Here is a 19,049-nt window from a genome sequence, read left to right as displayed (position 1 = left end):
CTTTTCTACCTTCAAGGTACTCAAAGCGCTTATATATATATGTGTATATATATACATATGTATGTATATATGTATATATATATATATATATATATATATATATTTATATATATATACATATGTATGTATATATATATATACATATGTATGTATATATATATATATAAATATTTTTATGTATATATATATATATATATATATATATATATATATATATATATATATATATATATATATATATATATATACAGGTATACACATACATACATACTTTTAATTTTCCTGAGGGAACTCTCCTGAAGGAATCAAAGTACTATCTATATATATCTATATATATATATATATATATATATATATATATATATATATATATATATATATATATATATATATATAGATATACTGTATATATATATACTGTATATATATATATATACATATATATATATATAAATAAATATATACAGTATATATATATTAAAATATATATATATATATATATATATATATATATATATATACCTGTATAGGCTCCAGCACCCCCCGCGACCCCAAAAGGGACAAGCGGTAGAAAATGAATGGATGGATTTATATATATATATATATATATATATATATATATATATATATATATATATATATATATATATATATATAGCATTCTATTTTAGTTACTTTATTGAGTTTACAACTCCCTGGTGCTGTTTTGTACTGTTTTTGTACTTATTTTGATTATTATTTCTCAATTGTTTGTAAATGTTGCAATTTATAAATAAAGGTTTATAAAATAAAACATAAAAATTATATTCGAAAATGTTTTAAAAATAAATAAATAAATAAACAACCTTTGATGTTCCAAATCCCGGTGGGCGTAAAACGGTAGGAAAAAGCTGCAAAGTGTTCGGTTCAGTGTGTGCGTGCGCACAACCTTCCTCACTTGCAGCAGAGGAAGTCAGACCACGTGACTTCACTCCAACAACAACAACAACAATGGCCGCCATGTTCCCGGCTCCAGCTCCCTGACGACCGTAACATGGCAACTACATCCCCATCCATCCATTAACTACATCTCAACCTGTAATCATCCACCCTTTGAGCCTTCTTCACCTTCTCCTTGCTTACTAATGCTGCTATATTTTTTTTAAATCCTTCGACTCACCACGCAGTGTTTCCCCGCTCGCTATCGCCATGGAGACCACAACAGCATGAGTCACCAGCCAGGTCTTCCTCGCTATAATGAGTCAACATGAGTACATCCCGCCCGCTGTAAGTGAGACGATGGACGAGGTTGACAAAACAAAAACGTTTTATTGACACCAAGTAGCACTACTGATGTTTATTTACACGTCATATTCACACCGTAGGAATTACAATCATGTCCTAACCGTACTTCCGGGCTGCCGATGACGTCACAGCGCGCCCAAGTCGTGACAGGAGCGGGACTTCTGCCTCAGCATCCGGCCCACGTCGCGCTCGCGCTGGTACCGAGGAACCAGGCTGGACAGGAAGCGCTTGGCCCGCGAGGTGATGCTCTCCCGCTGGCCTCCTCCGCTCATGTCCTCCGGGCTGGTCCCCGGGGCCCACGGAGGCTGGCCCCGCGCTAACCGCACGACGCACTCCAGGAGCTCCTGAGTGCGGTGGTCCAGAGAGGCCGAAATCTCCAGGTAGAGACAGTTGAAGAGTGCGGCGCTCGACATGGCCTCTGTGGGACGACGCAGACACGGGATTGGGGTTTTAACCAGCAGGGAGACATATTTGGTGATGTTAGCCTAATGTGCCGCAGGTTAAAACACAATAACAACGGTCACAGGTGCTGTTCCACTCCGGTCCTGTAAGTGGCGGTAATGTGCATTAGATTGTAGTGGACAACTGACACACAAATGAAACAAATCATGGACTCCATTTACAAATGTTTTTTAGAGCCACACTTAAAACACTGCTGGACTCTAGAAAGAGGATCCGCAGCCTCCGTAGCAGAACCTCCAGGTTCTGTAACAGCTTCTTCCCTCAGGCCATAAAGACTCTTGAACGCATCATAATAATCCCATCAATTCCCCCCCAAAACGGATTAACTCGCTGGACTATAAAGACAATATAACATACCGTATTTTTCGGACTATAAGTCGCAGTTTTTTTCATAGTTTGGCCGGGGGTGCGACTTATACTCAGGAGCGACTTATGTGTGAAATTATTAACACATTACCGTAAAATATCAAATAATATTATTTAGCTCATTCACATAAGAGACTAGACCAGGGGTCGGCAACCCGCGGCTCTAGAGCCGCATGTGGCTCTTTAGCGCCGCCCTAGTGGCTCTCTGAAGCTTTTTCAAAAATGTATGAAAAATGGAAAAAGATGAGGGGGAAAAAAACTTTTTTGTTTGTTTTAGTATGGTTTCTGTGGGAGGACAAACATGACACAAACCTCCCTAATTGTTATAAAGCACACTGTTTGTATTAAACATGCTTCACTGATTCGAGTATTTGGCGAGCACCGTTTTGTCCTACTAATTTTGGCGGTCCTTGAACTCACCTTTAGTTTGTTTCCATGTATAACTTTCTCCGACTTCCTAGGACGTGTTTCATGCCACTTCTTTTTCTGTCTCATTTTGTCCACCAAACTGTTAACGTTGTGCGTGAATACACAAAGGTGAGTTTTGTTGATGTTATTGACTTGTGTGGAGTGCTAATCAGACATATTTGGTCACTGCATGACTGCAAGCTAATCGATGCTAACATGCTATTTAGCCTAGCTATATGTACATATTGCATCATTATGCCTCATTTGTAGCTATATTTGAGCTCATTTAGTTTCCTTTAAGTCATCTCAATTCAATGTATATCTCATGACACACTATCTGTATGTAATATGGCTTCTAATTTGTTGCGGCTCCAGACAGATTTGTTTTTGTATTTTTGCCCCAATATGGCTCTTTCAACATTTTGGGTTGCCGACCCCTGGACTAGACGTATGAGATTTCATGGGATTTAGCGATTAGGAGTGACATATTGTTTGGTAAACGTATAGCATGTTCTATATGTTATAGTTATTTGAATGACTCTTACCATAATATGTTATGTTAACATACCAGGCACGTTCTCAGTTGGTTATTCATGCCTCATATAACGTACACTTATTCAGCCTGTAGTTCACTATTCTTTATTGCCTTTCAAATGTCTATTCTTGGTGTTGGATTTTATCAAATAAATTTCCCCCCAAAATGCGACTTATACTCCAGTGTGACTTATATAGGTTTTTTTCCTTCTTTATTATGCATTTTCGTCAGGTGCGACTTATACTCCGAAAATCACGGTACATCCATAAACAAGGATGCATATGCAAACGTGCAATATATTTATCTGTACAGTAATCTATTTATTTATATCTGCACATGATTGCTCTTTTATGCTGCACTACAACGAGCTAATGCAACAAAATTTTGTTCTTATCTGTACTGTAAAGTTCAAATTTGAATGACAATAAAAGGAAGTCTAAGTCAAACTTGGGAAAAAAATGAGATTTTTTTTAGGAAAACTTGATTTGAATTTAAAAATGCAAAAAAGTTGGAATTTTGCAAAAACGAGTTGAAAATGTGCAACAATAAAGTCGCAACTATTATTAGAAAAAAGTTGTAATATTAAGTGAAAAAAGTAAAAATGTGTCATACAAAAAACATTTTATTGAGAACAAAATTAACATTTTTACAAGAAAGATATGAAGAGAAAACATATATTTATGAGGAAAAAACGATTTTGTGAATAAAAATAAAATAAACACGGTTGATAATATACACAACTGAATTGTAACATTGAGGGGAAAAAATTAAGAGAAAAATACGTAATTTTAAGAAGAAAGTAAAAATATTTATGACAAAATGGTAACATTTAAAATACAAAGCATTTGTAATATGTAATAAGAAAAGTAAGGGTTTTTTGAAAAGATAAAATTGTAATATTAAATAAAAAGTAACATTTATACAAAAAATATATAATATCAAAAGAAAAAAGTGTCATTTTTATAATATAAAGAGAAAAAATGACATTTTTACAAGTAAAAATGTAATAAAAAAGGAAAAATTTACATTTTTAAGAGAAAAAAAGATGTAATATCAAGTAAAAAGTGTCATTTTTATAATACAAAGAGAAAAAGTTTTTTATTAGACGAGCGATGCAATGTCAAGAGGTATAAAGTTGAATAAAATGAAATAATAAAATGGTCTCTGTGGGATGACGCAGACACATAGTTGGAGTTTTAACCAGCAGGGAGACCTATTTGGTGATGTTAGCCTAATGTGCCGGAAGTTAAAACACAATAACAACGGTCACAGGTGCTGTTCTACTCCGGTCCTGTAAGTGGCGGTAATGTGCATTAGATTGTAGTGGACAACTGACACACAAATGAAGCAAATCATTGATTCCATTTACAAACCCCAAAACCAGTGAAGTTGGCACGTTGTGTAAATGGTAAATAAAAACAGAATACAATGATTTGCAAATCCGTTTCAACGTATATTCAGTTGACTAGACTGCAAAGACAAGATGCTTAACGTTCGAACTGGAAAACGTTGTTTTTTGGAAATATTAGCTCATTTGGAATTTGATGCCTGCAAATTGTTTCAAAAAAGCTGGCACAAGTGGCAAAAAAGACTGTGAAAGTTGAGGAATGCTCATCAGACAGTTATTTGGAACATCCCACAGGTGAACAGGCTAATTGGGAACAGGTGGGTGCCATGATTGGGTATAAAAGCAGCTTCCATGATGGTGAACAAATGCGTGAGCAAATTGTCCAACAGTTTAAGAACAACATTTCTCAACGCGCTATAGCAAGGAATTTAGGGATTTCACCATCTACGGTCCGTAATATCACCAAAAGGTTCAGAGAATCTGGAGAAATCCCTGCACTTAACATTGAATGCCAGTGACCTTCGATCCCTCAGGTGGTACTGCATCAAAAAGCGACATCAGTGTGTAAAGAATATCACCACATTAGCTCAGGAACACTTTAGAAAATCACTGTCAGCAACTACAGTTTGTCGATACATCTGTAAGTGCAAGTTAAAACTCTACTATGCAAAGCGAAAGCCATTTATCAACAACACCCAGAAACGCCGCCAGCTTCGCTGGGCCCGAACTCATCTAAGATGGAGTGATGCAAAGTGTAAAAGTGTTCTGTGGTCTGACGAGTCCACATTTCAAATTGTTTTTGGAAACGGTGGACGTAGTGTCCTCTGAAACAAAGAGGAAAAGAACCATCCGGATTGTTCTAGGCGCAAAGTTCAAAAGCCAGCATCTGTGATGGTATGGGGGTGTATTAGTGCCCAAGACATGGGTAACTTACACATCTGTGAAGGCACCATTAATGCTGAAAGGTACATACAGGTTTTATGTTGCCATCCAAGCAACGTTATCATGGACGCCCCTGCTTATTTCAGCAACACAATGCCAAGCCACGTGTTACAACAACGTGGCTTCATAATAAAAGAGTGCGGGTACTAGACTGGCCTGCCTGTAGTCCAGACCTGTCTCCCATTGAAAATGTGTGGTGCATTATGAAGCCTAAAATACCACAACTGAGACCCCCGGACTGTTGAACAACTTAAGCTGTACATCAAGCAAGAATGGGAAAGAATTCCACCTGAAAAGCTTCAAAAATTGGTCTCCTCAGTTCCCAAACGTTTACTGGGTGTTGTTAAAAGGAAAGGCCATGTAACACAGTGGTAAAAATGCTCCTGTGCCATCTTTTTGCACTGTGTTGCTGCCATTAAATTCTAAGTTAATGATTATTAACAAAAAAAAACAAGTTTCTTAGTTTGAACATTAATATTTTGTCTTTGCAGTCTATTCAATTGAATATATGTTGAAAAGGATTTGCAAATCGTTGTATTCTGTTTTTATTTACGAATTACACAACGTGCCAACTTCACTGGTTTTGAGTTTTGTACAAAGGGTTTTTAGAGCCACTCTTAAAACGTGGGAAAAAAAGTAGACATTTTTTTAGGAAAACTCGATTTGAATTTCAAAATTCAAAAAAGTTGGAATTTTGCAAAAACGTTGAAAATGTGCAACAATAAAGTCGCAGCTATTATTAAAAAAAAGTTGTAATAGCAAGTGAAAAAAGTAAACTTTGTATTAGAAAAAAAAAAAATACAATACCATCTTTACAAGAAAGATATAAAGAGAAAAAATATTTTTTGTGAGGAAAAAATGTTGCAAAATTAAGAGGATTTTTTTGTGAATAAATATTAAATAAGATAAATGCAGTTAATAATATACAAGACTGAATTGTAATATTGAAAGAGTGAGAAAAATATGTAATTTTAAGAAGAAAGTAAAATATTTATGACAAAATGGTACAATTTTACAAGAAACAATTGTAATATATAATATCAAGAGAAAAAAAGTGTAATCTTTATAATACAAAGATAAAAAATTAACATTTTACAAGAAAAAACTGCAATATAAAAGGAGAAAATACATTTTTTATGAGAAAAATAATGTAATATCTAGAAAAAAAGTGATATTTTATAATACAAAGAGAAAAAGTTAAATTTTTATTAGAAGAGGGATGCAATGATAAGAGGTAAAAAGTTAAATAAAATGAAAAAAAAGTTAAAACATTAAAAAAAAGTAGCAAAACTTTTGTATTAGTAAAAGAAAAGTATACTTTTCTTTTTAATTAAAGGACAAAAAGTGTTATATTTTATGCGAAAATTAAGAGTAAAAATTTATGTTATGATGAAAAAGAGAACTTTTTTTTGAGAAAAAATATTGAAATATTATTGCTGCAAGAGTAAAATTGTAATTTAAAGAAACAACAATTGCAACATGAGATACGTTTTGTTAGTGCAGAAAAAACTCTAATGGTGGATATTTTTATAAAACATTTTTGAACATAATTATGTTTTGGTAACATTCCGCCTTTTTTCTCATAATGTTCCTTTTTTACCCTCAGGATGGCCTTTAAGCCTGATCAGATTTTCCCGGTTGTCATAACAAAGCGAAGCTGATGATAGAAAACATACGTAACAAAAAATAATGACATTAACAATGTTAAAACATTTTTTTTTACAAAGCCTCGTACAACATGATTTATTTTTTTTACATTAATGTTCTGATAAAACTGCCTGCATGTCCCATAATGTCAGTCTGTACCTTGAGATGTCACCTCACGGGAGCGGACCAGGTCGCTCTTGTTGCCCACCAGGATGATGGGGGTCTGGGGCTGAGTCTCTCGCAGGAGGAGGCGGAGCTGGGCCGTGCGGTGGAAGCTCCGCCTGTCGGTCACAGAGAACACCAGGACGCACACCTCGCACTGCAGCGCCGAAAGGTCCTGAAAACACAAAATGCTTAGAACAGGGGTTTCCAAACTTTTTCCACTGAGGGCCGCACATGGAAAAATTAAAGCATGTGGGGGCCATTTTGATATTTTTCATTTTCCAATCATAACAAAATGTATGCATTTTTTATTTATTTTACCTTTAGTGGTCCCGGGGTCTCAGTCTTTAAAATGTTAAAAATAAGTCAGATTATTATTATTTTTTTAATTATTTAACGCTTACAGTAAATCTTTATATCAACTTCAAGTTGATATAAAGTAATACAAATTTAAAAAAATGTTTTATGGCTTTTCTGTCAAACACAACTTAGTTTTTTTTAATAGTAAAACTGAAATATGCAGTGTTTAGTCATTAGAGCCCTAAAAGTTAAATAATGCAGGACGCCATTGATTTGAATTGTTTCATATTTTTGAGTAATCACAGTGAAAAGATAAATAAAAAAATCACTAAATATATTTGGGATCCAAAAGGTGCCCCACTCATAAAGTGATACATTTTTATAAGGTTTTTCTTTTACTTTCAACACTTAAGTTACGAGATCAACTTTAGATATATCTGTCGATTTTATGCTGGAACTATTATTTTGTTTGTTTTATGCGCTTTTGTCAAAGAAAACTTTGATGTTTTTATATGGCTACTACACAATATATGCAATATTTGCCACATAAAACATTTTAAAGTGAAATATTTGAAGTAATTGGAGCCCTGAAAATAATTCATTATAACATGGATTTTTTGTCATTATTATTATTTTTTGAGCAATGGCAAAAAAAAGAAAAATGAAGAAAGACAAAAGAAAAAAAACAGCCTGCATGGCAGATTTTGTGTCAACATTGCAACTTTTTCTCGTTAGATTTCACCTCATTCCACTTTTTTTAATGTTCTTTTTTATTTTAACAATAGTATTTCCAGAATGTGTGGCGGGCCGGTAAACAATTAGCTGCGGGCCGCAAATGGCCCCCGGGCCGCACTTTGGACACTACTGGCTTAGAATAAACACAATCACTTATTTGACTCACACTGGGATCTCCTGTAGTTGCAGCTCCACCTGGTGGATGGGGGTGGTCACTGTGACACTAGGCCCAAATAACGTTTTTTACCCGCCAAAACTATTGCCCGACAAATGTGTGACCCAAACAAACTAACAAAAAATTATTCTTGAAGACAACATTTGTACTTTGAGGGAACAAATCCCACAATAAGAACAACAACTGTGATGTCTGTTTGTGTCGCCGCACTCCCACAGGAGTTGGACACATTCATGCATTCATTTTACACGTGTGTGGGTAACACACACACATTCACACGCAAACACACACCTCTGAATAGTGCCTTAGGGGAAAGAGGAGAAGGTGCAAAACAAAGCGGTAATGAGCACATTCAGTCTCTCCAGGTCGTCACGACATCTGGGAGCTTGAGGGTCGTTTTTCTTTTTGCTCAAAAAGGTTCATTATATCTTCTTGTTCATATACTTTTTTACATTTTCTTGTAATCAGACCATATTTTCGGTTAATTACATGGAATCTTTACCTGACATGACAGGTAAAGATTCCATCTAATATACTGAAAATATGGTCTGATTACAAGAAAATTAAAAAAGTCAATGTTTTTCTCTTTTATTTTTCTATTGCATCGCCATAAAAATGATGTGTTCGCATACTAATATGCTACTTGTATCGTCTATTTGTATTAAAGTTCTTCACAATCGTTCGTATGCACACTGGTAGAAAATAGATATATAGAGCAGCGTTTTTCAAGCACTGATACAGTCTGGTGTGCCGTGGGAGATGATCTCATTTCACCTGTTTGGGTTAAAAATATTTTTTTGCAAATCAGTACCGTATTTTTCGGAGTATAAGTCGCTCCGGAGTATAAGTCGCACCGGCCGAAAATGCATAATAAAGAAGGGCAAAAAATATATATAAGTCGCATTTTTGGGGGACATTTATTTGATAAAACCCAACACCAAAAATAGACATTTGAAAGGCAATTTAAAATTAAAACTCTTTCATCAACTTTTAATCAGAAGGGTTCAATCTCTCTCCTGTGGTAATTTAAAGCCGACACGACAAACGCGCTCAGAGGAGATAATGTTTGAAAAAAGGTGACTGTTTTTACTCAACTTTTGTTTTGAAGGGGGAATTGCAAACTTCCTGTTGATTTTTGCTGGGGGTTGTCAACATATGAAATATAGGTCTAAGTGAGACCTACATAGAGGGTTTTTGTTTCATGTCTCTACGACATTCCTACTGGGAGTTAGAGGCAGTTTTGTCTGTGTTTTCTTCCTAGGGGGCGCTAGAGCGCAATTTTGAGTTTTGGGGTTTGGTTTTTTGATTAGATCGCAATTTTCGTCAGTTCTGATGTGTGTGTCCAATTTGGTGAGTTTTGAAGCATGTTAACGGGGTCAAATTACAGCTCAAAGAGGCGGCTGTATAATAATAAAGAATAATAATAATAAAACGCTAGAAATACAATAGGGTCCTCTGTCCCAAAGGGACCCGGTCCCTAATAAGTAAAGAATAGTGAACAACAGGCTGAATAAGTGTACGTTATATGAGGCATAAATAACCAACTGAGAACGTGCCTGGTATGTTAACGTAACATATTATGATAAGAGTCATTCAAATAACTATAACATATAGAACATGCTATACGTTTACCAAACAATCTGTCACTCCTAATCGCTAAATCCCATGAAATCTTATACGTCTAGTCTCTTACGTGAATGAGCTAAATAATATTATTTGATATTTTACGGTAATGTGTTAATAATTTCACACATAAGTCGCTCTTGAGTATAAGTCGCACCCCCGGCCAAACTATGAAAAACCCTGTGTCTTATAGTCCGAAAAATACGGTAATTATAGTCTGCAAATGATGTGTTGTTGTTGAGTGTCGGTGCTGTCTAGAGCTCGGCAGAGTAACCGTGTAATACTCTTCCATATCAGTAGGTGGCAGCTGGTAGTTAATTGCTTTGTAGATGTCGGGAACAGCGGGAGGCAGGGTGCAGGTAAAAAGGTGTCTTATGCTTAAACCAAAAATAAACAAAAGGTGAGTGCTCCTAAGAAAAGGCATTGAAGCTTAGGGAAGGCTATGCAGAACGAAACTAAAAGTGAACTGACTACAAAGTAAACAAAAACAATGCTGGACGACAGCATTACTGTGGAGCAAAGATGGCATTCCCAAAGTACATCCGAACATGACATGACAATCAACAATGTCCCCACAAAGAAGGATAAAAACAACTGATATACTCTTGATTGCTAAAACAAAGTAGATGCGGGAAATATCGCTCAAAGGAAGACATGAAACTGCTACAGGAAAATACCAAAAAAAGAGAAAAAGCCATCAAAATAGGAGCGCAAGACAAGAACTAAAACACTACACACAGGATGACTCAACAGCGCCTCAACCAGCAGAGGCGCTGTTGAGTCATCCATCCTCTATACCAGTGTGTTTCAACCTTTTTTGAGCCGAGGCACGTTTTTTTGCGAGGCACACCCCCAGCAGAAATCATTAAAAAAACGAAACTCAGTTGACAGTAAAAAGTCGTTGTCGCAATTGTTGGATATGACTTTAAACCATAACCACAAAGTAGGTGTACTGTCACCACCTGTCACATCACACCGTGACTTATTTGGAGTTTTTTGCTGTTTTCCTGTGTGTAGTGTTTTAGTTCTTGTCTTGCGCTCCTATTTTGGTGGCTTTTTCTCTTTTTTTCTCTAGTCATTATTCTACAAGGTGCGATTACTGTAAACGGTAAAAAATCGATTCACATCCAAATTGCAAATCCTGTTCATCCCGATTCGAAATCGATTCTTAATTTTAAATTTTAAATTTTTTATAAGAATCCATTTTTAAAGAGACATTTTTAGGCTATATCCTTGCAACAAGTAGGAGCTTTTCAAACATTTAACCTGTTTTAAACATGTTTCATTAGAATTATTATACTAAATAATACATTGTAAGAATTTAAATTTAGGGGTGTCACACTCATTTTAGATCGGGCGACACGTGGAAAAAAATCGACTCCCAAGTGGGCCGGACTGGTAAAATCACGGCACGATAAAATAAAGACAACTTCAGATTGTTTTCTTTGTTTAAAAATAGAACAAGAACATTCTGAAATTGTACAAATCATAATGTTGTTGGGTTTTTTTACACTTACATGTTGCGGTTAATAGCATTCTCTCTTTATTTGTCGTTATTCATATTTTTTAATTAAATTATGTGATAATGTTCATCAGTCAACTCCATCCATCCATCCATTTTCTATCAAGATAAAAAAATTATATCAAAATCAAATTACAGTATGTTTTTTATGTAGTTTGATCATTTTCCTCGACTGATGTATCATCATGTGGTTTATTTTGTACATATTTAGCAAAAGATACAAAGAATTGCTATTGCGACATCTAGTGGACACATTTAGAACAGCTGTTACTTTCATTCAAAAATTTCAGGTACATTTTTATATTTAGCAAACTCATCCCGCGGGCCGGATAGACCCTGTTCGCGGGCCTGATCCGGCCCTCGGGCCGTACGTTTGACACTCTTAGTTTAAGTTAAGAATCATGTTGAATTGAGAATCAATTCTGAATTGAATTTTTACCCCAGGAATCGAAATCGAATCAACTCGTTTTGTGCCCAAAGAGTCACACCCCTAATGGTAACTACAAGGGGTGTGACTCTTATATTTGATTCAATTCCGATTCCTGGGGCAACGATTCAATACATAATCTCTTTCTCGAGTAAACACAATTCTCGATTCAAACTGATTCTCACAATGTATTATTGTGTGAATGCTACAAAGCATTCACTCGTATGGTTTTCTACACCAAAATTCATCTATTTATTCTTCTTCTTCTTCTCCAGATTTTGGCGCACTCTACCTTGCACATATTTCATCCGATTCAAACCGTTCCAACTTCAAACTGTTCAGCCTATTTGGAAATCGCGGGTTTTCCCTTGAAAAATTCCAAAAATTCCCAGTTTCCCAGAATTCCATGTTTTCCGCGACATTTTTCCCATTCAAAATGAATTGGCCATTTTTCAAGCTTCCACCACTTCCACATTTTTCAATCAATTCAAACCATTCCACCTTCAATATATTCCACTCATCCTCTCCATTTAAACTATAATTTTTCCAAGTTCCAAAAAATTCCAGGAATTCCCTGAATTCCCGTTTTTTCAAAACCTTTTTTCACCCTTTTTTCTGTCGACTACTCCTTCCATATTTTTCAATCCACTTCAACCGTTCCATTGTCAAATCATTGCTCTTAATCAGGACAAAAAACTGGAAAAATTTAATTTTTTTCCGAAATTCCAGGAATTACGTAATACCATTTCTCAATTAAAAATGTTACTACATCAACATTTCTCGACCGATTTGAAAAATTCCAACACCAACCATTTAAACGTATTATGAACGTTCAAAAAAATTCCCAAATTTTCATGAAATTCCCATTTTTCAAAGTTCCACAACTTCCACATTTTTCATCCGACTTAAACCGTTCCAACTTCAAAATATTCAGCCTGTTCAGGAATTATGTGCTCTCCTTCAATAATTCTAAAAAAAAATTCACGGATTTCCTATAATTCCCAGTTTTTTGGGACATTTTCCCTATTCAAAATGAATTGGCCATTTTTCAAACTTCCACAATTCCCACATTTTTCAACCGATTCCAACTGTCAAAACATTCCTCTTAGTCAGGACAAAAAAACAAGTTGGTTTAAGAATTTGAAAAATTCCCGTTTTTTCCGAAATTCCATAATACCATTCCTCAATTAAAAAGCTGTTACTACTTCAACATTTCTTGACCAATTTAAACGATTCCAACACCAACCAATTCAGCTCATTCAGGACATTCATGCTCCTAACTAGGGATGTCCGATAATGGCTTTTTGCCGATATCCGATATTCCGATATTGTCCAACTCTTTAATTACCGATACCGATATCAACCGATACCGATATCAACCGATATATGCAGTCGTGGAATTAACACATTATTATGCCTAATTTGGACAACCATGTATGGTGAAGATAAGGTACTTTAAAAAAATAAAAAATAAATAAGATAACTAAATTAAAAACATTTTCTTGAATAAAAAAGAAAGTAAAACAATATAAAAACAGTTACATAGAAACTAGTAATTAATGAAAATGAGTAAAATTAACTGTTAAAGGTTAGTACTATTAGTGGACCAGCAGCACACACAATCATGTGTGCTTACAGACTGTATCCCTTGCAGACTGTATTGATATATAATGTAGGAACCAGAATATTGATAACAGAAAGAAATGGGGGGAGGGAGGTTTTTTGGGTTGGTGCACTAATTGTAAGTGTATCTTGTGTTTTTTATGTTGATTTAATAAAAAAACAAAAACAAAACAAAAACAACGATACAGATAATAAAAAAAACGATACCGATAATTTCCGATATTACATTTTAACGCATTTATCGGCCGATAATATCGGCAGGCCGATATTATCGGACATCCCTACTCCTAGCCATTTTTTAAAAATCCAGTTTTTCCCGAAATTGCCAAATTTCCAGGAAGTTCCCATTGCAATTAATGGGACATTTTTCCAAGTTGCACAATTCCCACGTTTTTCAACCTATTCAAACCATTCCCACATCAACACATTCCACTCATCCTGGACATTCACACTAACACGTACATACTACATTCTGTCAGCATTTCAGTTCAACTTCAGCATTGGAGCATTCACATGCAATTCCTTGAGGTTTTTTTTTTAATAGATTTTTGAAAATTATGAATCAATTTAGAATCGGGATAAGTAAGAATGACGTTTTGGATGTGAATCTATTTATTTCAGTTATCATCATTCTTCTTGCTACTTCTGGTATCCCTAAAAAGGGACAAATAAAAAGATTTTTTTTATTTTTTTTTTTACAGATTTTCCCAAATTGACCACTTTAGTGGCAATTGACTATTCAGAGATTGTAGTGTCGCGAATGTCTCACATGTCTCCAGCTGTCGTAGATAACGATGGTGCTCTCCTCGTCATCCACGGTGACAGTGTGCATGAGACCTTCCCCTGTGGACAAAGACAAAAACGATGAGCCTTGCTATAGCACACAAAAAAGCTGGATAATAACGTACCGTCTGAATCCACCGACGCCGTCCTGTCCACGTCCCCTGCCAGGGCGAAGGCCAGGGATGACTTCCCCACACCATTCTGCCCCAGTAAAGCGATTCTGAAGGGGCCATAGGGCCTACCCTCCGGTTCCGCATCATCCATGGCGGGGCTGAAGAGGATGGGGGAAGCGGACGGCCCGGCGCTATCCAATGACCAATCGCAGTCATCATGGACGGCCTCTTCCCGTCTGAGCTGGTGCTTGATTGGCAGCGGGGTGCTTCCCCTGCGAACGGTCGGCGTGCTGGACAGGGTCATGGTGTCACACTGGAGCAGACGTGAACATTGCCGTTCATGAGGGTAAGGTAGGACCAAACAATGTAACTCAAAACTGAACAGCCATTTTTCATCGCTCATATCTCAAGAGTGAAGTTTTTAGAGAATATAGACTAGCTTTAGTAAGCCCTCCTCATGGAAACACAACATTTTTGTGTGTCTGTATAGCATTAATGCTAATTAGAGTGTGTCTCCTCTCTGAGCTGCCACCTTATCGTGGTAGAGGAGTTTGTGTATCCCAATGATCATAGGAGCTACATTTTTGGTGGCTTCTATGCCCCCTGGTAGGGTCTCCCAAGACAAACGGGCCCTACGTGAGAGACCAGACCAAGAGCAGCTATGAAAAAGAAAAGACAAGGACTCAGAATTCCCTCGCCCGGATGAAGGTCACCGAGGATCCCCCTGGAGGCAAGCTCGGAGGTGGGGCTCGATGGCGAGCGCCTGGTGGCCTGGCCTATCCCCGAAGAGGCCACGTGGGTTCCCCCTCAATGGGCTTACCAATCATAGGAGGGGACATAGACTTCGGGTGGATTGTTAGATGGGCGGAAGCTGGAGGCCGGGCTCCTGGCGGTCCGATCTTCGGCTACAGAAGCTAGCTCTTGGGACGTAGAACACCACCTCGCTGGGGGGAAGGAGCCTGAGTGGGTGCGCGAGGTGGAAAAGTTCCGGTCGTATCTATTCGGACTCACTTCGACGGACAGCAAGGGTTCTGAAACAAGTCCTATCAAAGGGGATTTACTTTACAAAAGAGAAGTGTGGCATACTTCTCTTGTTGCCTTATTTGTATTTGACTTTATTAAATACATTTTTTTAACGTTTGGTGCAGCCAGGTGGGGATAGAAAGAAGAAAAAACAGGAAGACAGAGTGGGATCGTCACAGATTATCCATGACAAACACCATGTTCAAAAATAAGGCTGTCCATATGTCCACTTGGCACCAGGACACCATAGGCCGCAGTTCGATGATTGACTTTGTGGTAGTGTCATCGCGGTCTCATGTTCTGGACAATCGAGTGAAGAGAGGGGCGGAGCTTTTGACCGATCACCGTTGGTGGTGAGTTGGCTTCGACGATGGGGGAGGATGCTGGTCAAACCCGGCAGGCCCAAACGCACAGGGAGGGTCTGCTGGGAACGTCAGGCAGTGTCTCCTGTCAGAGAGAGTTTCAATTTCCACCTCCTGAAGAACTTCGAACATGTCACGAGGGAGGCGCTGGACACTGAGTCCGAGTGGACCATGTTCTGTACCTCTATTGTCAAGGCGGCCGATCGGAGTTGCGGCCACAAGGTGGTTGGTGCCTGTCATGGCGGTAATCCCAGAACCCGCTGGTGGACACCAGTGGTGAGAGATGCCGTCAAACTAAAGAAGGAGTCCTATCGGGTCCTTTTGGGTCATGGGACCCCGGAAGTAGTGGACAGGTACCGACAGGCCAAGTGGCGCACGGCTTTGGCGGTCGCAGAGGCAAAAACTTGGACAAAGGAGGAGTTCGGGGAAGCCATGGAAAACAACTCCGCAGCCTTAGGAGGGGAGGCAGTGCACTGTTAACACCGTCTATGGTGGGGACCTCGGACTCACTTCGACGGACAGCAAGGGCTCTGAAACAACTCCTCTCGAAAGTGGCTGAACTCTCTTTCACTCTGGCGTTGCAAGCAGTGATAGGCAACGGGATGGGGTAGCAATTCTTGTTGCCCCCCGGCTCAGATCCTGTACGTTGGAATTCAATCCATAGAAAAGTTACCCACATATGCGGTCCTCTCCAAGGTTTCTCATAGTCATTCACATTGACGTCCCACTGGGGTGAGTTTTCCTTGCCCGTATGTGGGCTCTGTACCGAGGATGTCATTGTGGCTTGTACAGCCCTTTGAGACACTTGTGATTTAGGGCTATATAAATAAACATTGATTGATTGATTGATACTTTAACTTTAACAACCCAAATACAACATTGAAACAACACGCCTTTTGACAACGTTTATCCAATGTCAGGCTGTGACATTGATTTCACCATTGAAATTTGGTCATTTCCCAACCAATATTCCACAACACAAATACAACGTTGAAACGACACACATTTTGATGATGTTTATTCAATGCCAGGCTGTGACGTTGATTTGACCATTGAAATTTGGTCATTTCCCAACCAATATTCCACAACACAAATACAACGTTGAAACAACATGCCTTTTGACAACGTCTATTCAATGTCATGCTGTGACGTTGATTTGACCATTGAATTTCGGTCATTTCCCAACCAATATTCCACAACGTTGAAACAACGTGCCTTTTGACAACGTTCATTCAATATCAGGCTGTGACGTTGATTTGACCATTGAAATTTGGTCATTTCCCAACTAATATTCTGCAACCCAAATACAACGTTGAAACAACACGCCTTTTGACAACGTTCATTCAATGCCAGGCTGTGACATTGATTTGATCATTGAAATTTGGTCATTACCCAACAAATATTCTACAACCCAAATACAACATTGAAACAACACGCCTTTTGACGACGTTTATTCATTGTCAGCCTGTGACGTTGATTTGACCATTGAAATTTGGTCATCACCCAACAAATATTCTACAACCCAAATACAACGTTGAAACAACATGCCTTTTGACAACGCTCATTCAATGCCAGGCTGTGACATTGATTTGATCATTGAAATTTAGTCATTTCCCAACCAATATTCTACAACACAAATACAACGTTGAAACAACATGCCTTTTGACAACGTGACGTTGATTTGACCATTGAATTTTGGTCATTTCCCAACCAATATTCTACAACACAAATACAACGTTCAAACAACATGCTTTTTGACACCGTTTATTCAATGTAATGCTGTGACGTTGATTTGACCATTGAAATTGGGTCATTTCCCAACCAATATTCCACAACACAAATACAACGTTGAGACAACACGCCTTTTGACAACGTTTATCCAATGTCAGGCTGTAACGTTCATTTGACCATTGAAATGTGGTCATATCCCAACAAACAACGTGGATCCAACGTCAGTCACCGACGTCATCTCCATTTACAAACACAACTATTTTGCAACGTTGTTTCAAAGTCAGTTTTAAAGGACATGTATGTATCATCAACGTTGTATCAATGTCTTGTCCCTGCTGGGTAAGCACAGTAAGCATTCATATCTATTCAGCTTTGTTCACACAGTTGATATAAAACCATAAAGATGCTTTTAATTAGATAGTTGAACTAACAGTCATTATTGTTTCTTTATGGCAAACATTATGGCTTTCATATCAATTAATCACCTTCACATTGATAAACTAATAGATCCAAACCTTGACCGGGTCCTCATTAGTTTTGAGTCCGTCTTCGGGCACATCTGTCGGCATCTGCACACTGAAACACGACGTGGATGCCGAGGATGAGGATGAGGAGGAAAGATGAAGGAGACGAGAGAGACCACTACATCCTCCACCCAACCCACTCACGTTGATCACCTGAGTGCGTGCCAGGCAGCGATCCCTCCTCACCTGTTAGCCTCCTCCTCACATTAAAACCTCTCTCTCTCTCTCTCCAACTCTATCTCGCTCACTTTCCCCTGCCCGCCTCTTTTTGCACACAATCTCTAATTCCCCTGCATTAAATCAATATAAATTGCTCAATACAGCAATGATGAGAGTTCATTCACGTGTTTGTAAGGGAAAAAAACAACAACAAGAAATGCTTAACTGTGTCAAAAAGCTCAGTTTATTTTTTCCTCCAATATTGTAAGTGGGGCAAAAAAAGTTCTCGCCGCTAGAGGGCAGCAAACACAAATCCTTGGTAACAGGCTTTTCTGCGTATAATGAGGGGGGCAGTCCAACAATGCGTGGGCTTTGACTCACACTCAAGTGACACCATCACTTTAAAAACATAACAGAAGAGTTTATTAAGTAAAATATTACTCCGGGCAGAGGAGAACATATGTATTGTGGTATGTAATAGCCCAATAAAGCTAAAAAACGAGGTATTGTAAAACAATACAATTATATATATATATATATATATATATATATATATATATATATATATATATATATATATATATATATATATATATATATATATATATTAGAAAAGTAAATTATATATAATACTGGAGACTGTTTTTTATTACTTTGTGCTTTAAAAAAAAATGCAATAGTAGGTCAAACAAATCTGTATTTTTACGACAAAAAATAAGAATATTGCCAAAATATTGTTGTAATTGCCATTTAAAATATGTTCACAATGCGTGGGCTAGAAAAAATAGTACAATC

At 37.4% G+C, this 19,049-nt stretch overlaps 1 protein-coding gene and 1 long non-coding RNA gene across 6 annotated transcripts in view; one reads left to right on the top strand and one right to left on the bottom strand.

Annotated features, from left to right (window-relative positions):
• The first annotated feature begins 955 nt into the window (after nucleotides 1-955).
• The window catches only part of LOC133644657 (uncharacterized), a 164,782-nt gene continuing 146,688 nt past the window's right edge, over nucleotides 956-19,049 (top strand). For all 4 annotated transcript variants that reach the window (XR_009824802.1, XR_009824801.1, XR_009824804.1 and 1 more), the window contains exons 1-2: nucleotides 956-1,266; nucleotides 1,365-2,649. This is a non-coding gene — a long non-coding RNA (uncharacterized LOC133644657). The remainder of the gene's footprint in view (nucleotides 1,267-1,364; nucleotides 2,650-19,049) is intronic.
• LOC133644656 (GTP-binding protein REM 2-like) lies at nucleotides 1,285-18,317 on the bottom strand. 2 transcript variants are annotated; one of them, XM_062039334.1, is made up of 5 exons: nucleotides 18,057-18,317; nucleotides 14,468-14,768; nucleotides 14,329-14,402; nucleotides 7,152-7,329; nucleotides 1,285-1,702 (listed from the first exon to the last, which is right to left on the bottom strand). In XM_062039334.1, the coding sequence occupies exons 2-5, from the start codon at nucleotides 14,757-14,759 to the stop codon at nucleotides 1,410-1,412; spliced, it is 837 nt and encodes a 278-aa protein (XP_061895318.1). In that variant the 5' UTR covers nucleotides 14,760-14,768; nucleotides 18,057-18,317; the 3' UTR covers nucleotides 1,285-1,409. The 2 variants fall into 2 exon arrangements, with proteins under 2 accessions (XP_061895318.1, XP_061895317.1); XM_062039333.1 differs by having other exon boundaries at nucleotides 18,087-18,316.

Source organism: Entelurus aequoreus, linkage group LG27 (assembly GCF_033978785.1).
Source record: "Entelurus aequoreus isolate RoL-2023_Sb linkage group LG27, RoL_Eaeq_v1.1, whole genome shotgun sequence".
In the NCBI taxonomy this organism is placed as follows: domain Eukaryota; kingdom Metazoa; phylum Chordata; class Actinopteri; order Syngnathiformes; family Syngnathidae; genus Entelurus; species Entelurus aequoreus.
The sequence above is the reverse complement of the archived record's forward strand: the minus strand, read 5'-3'. Positions and strand labels throughout refer to the sequence as shown.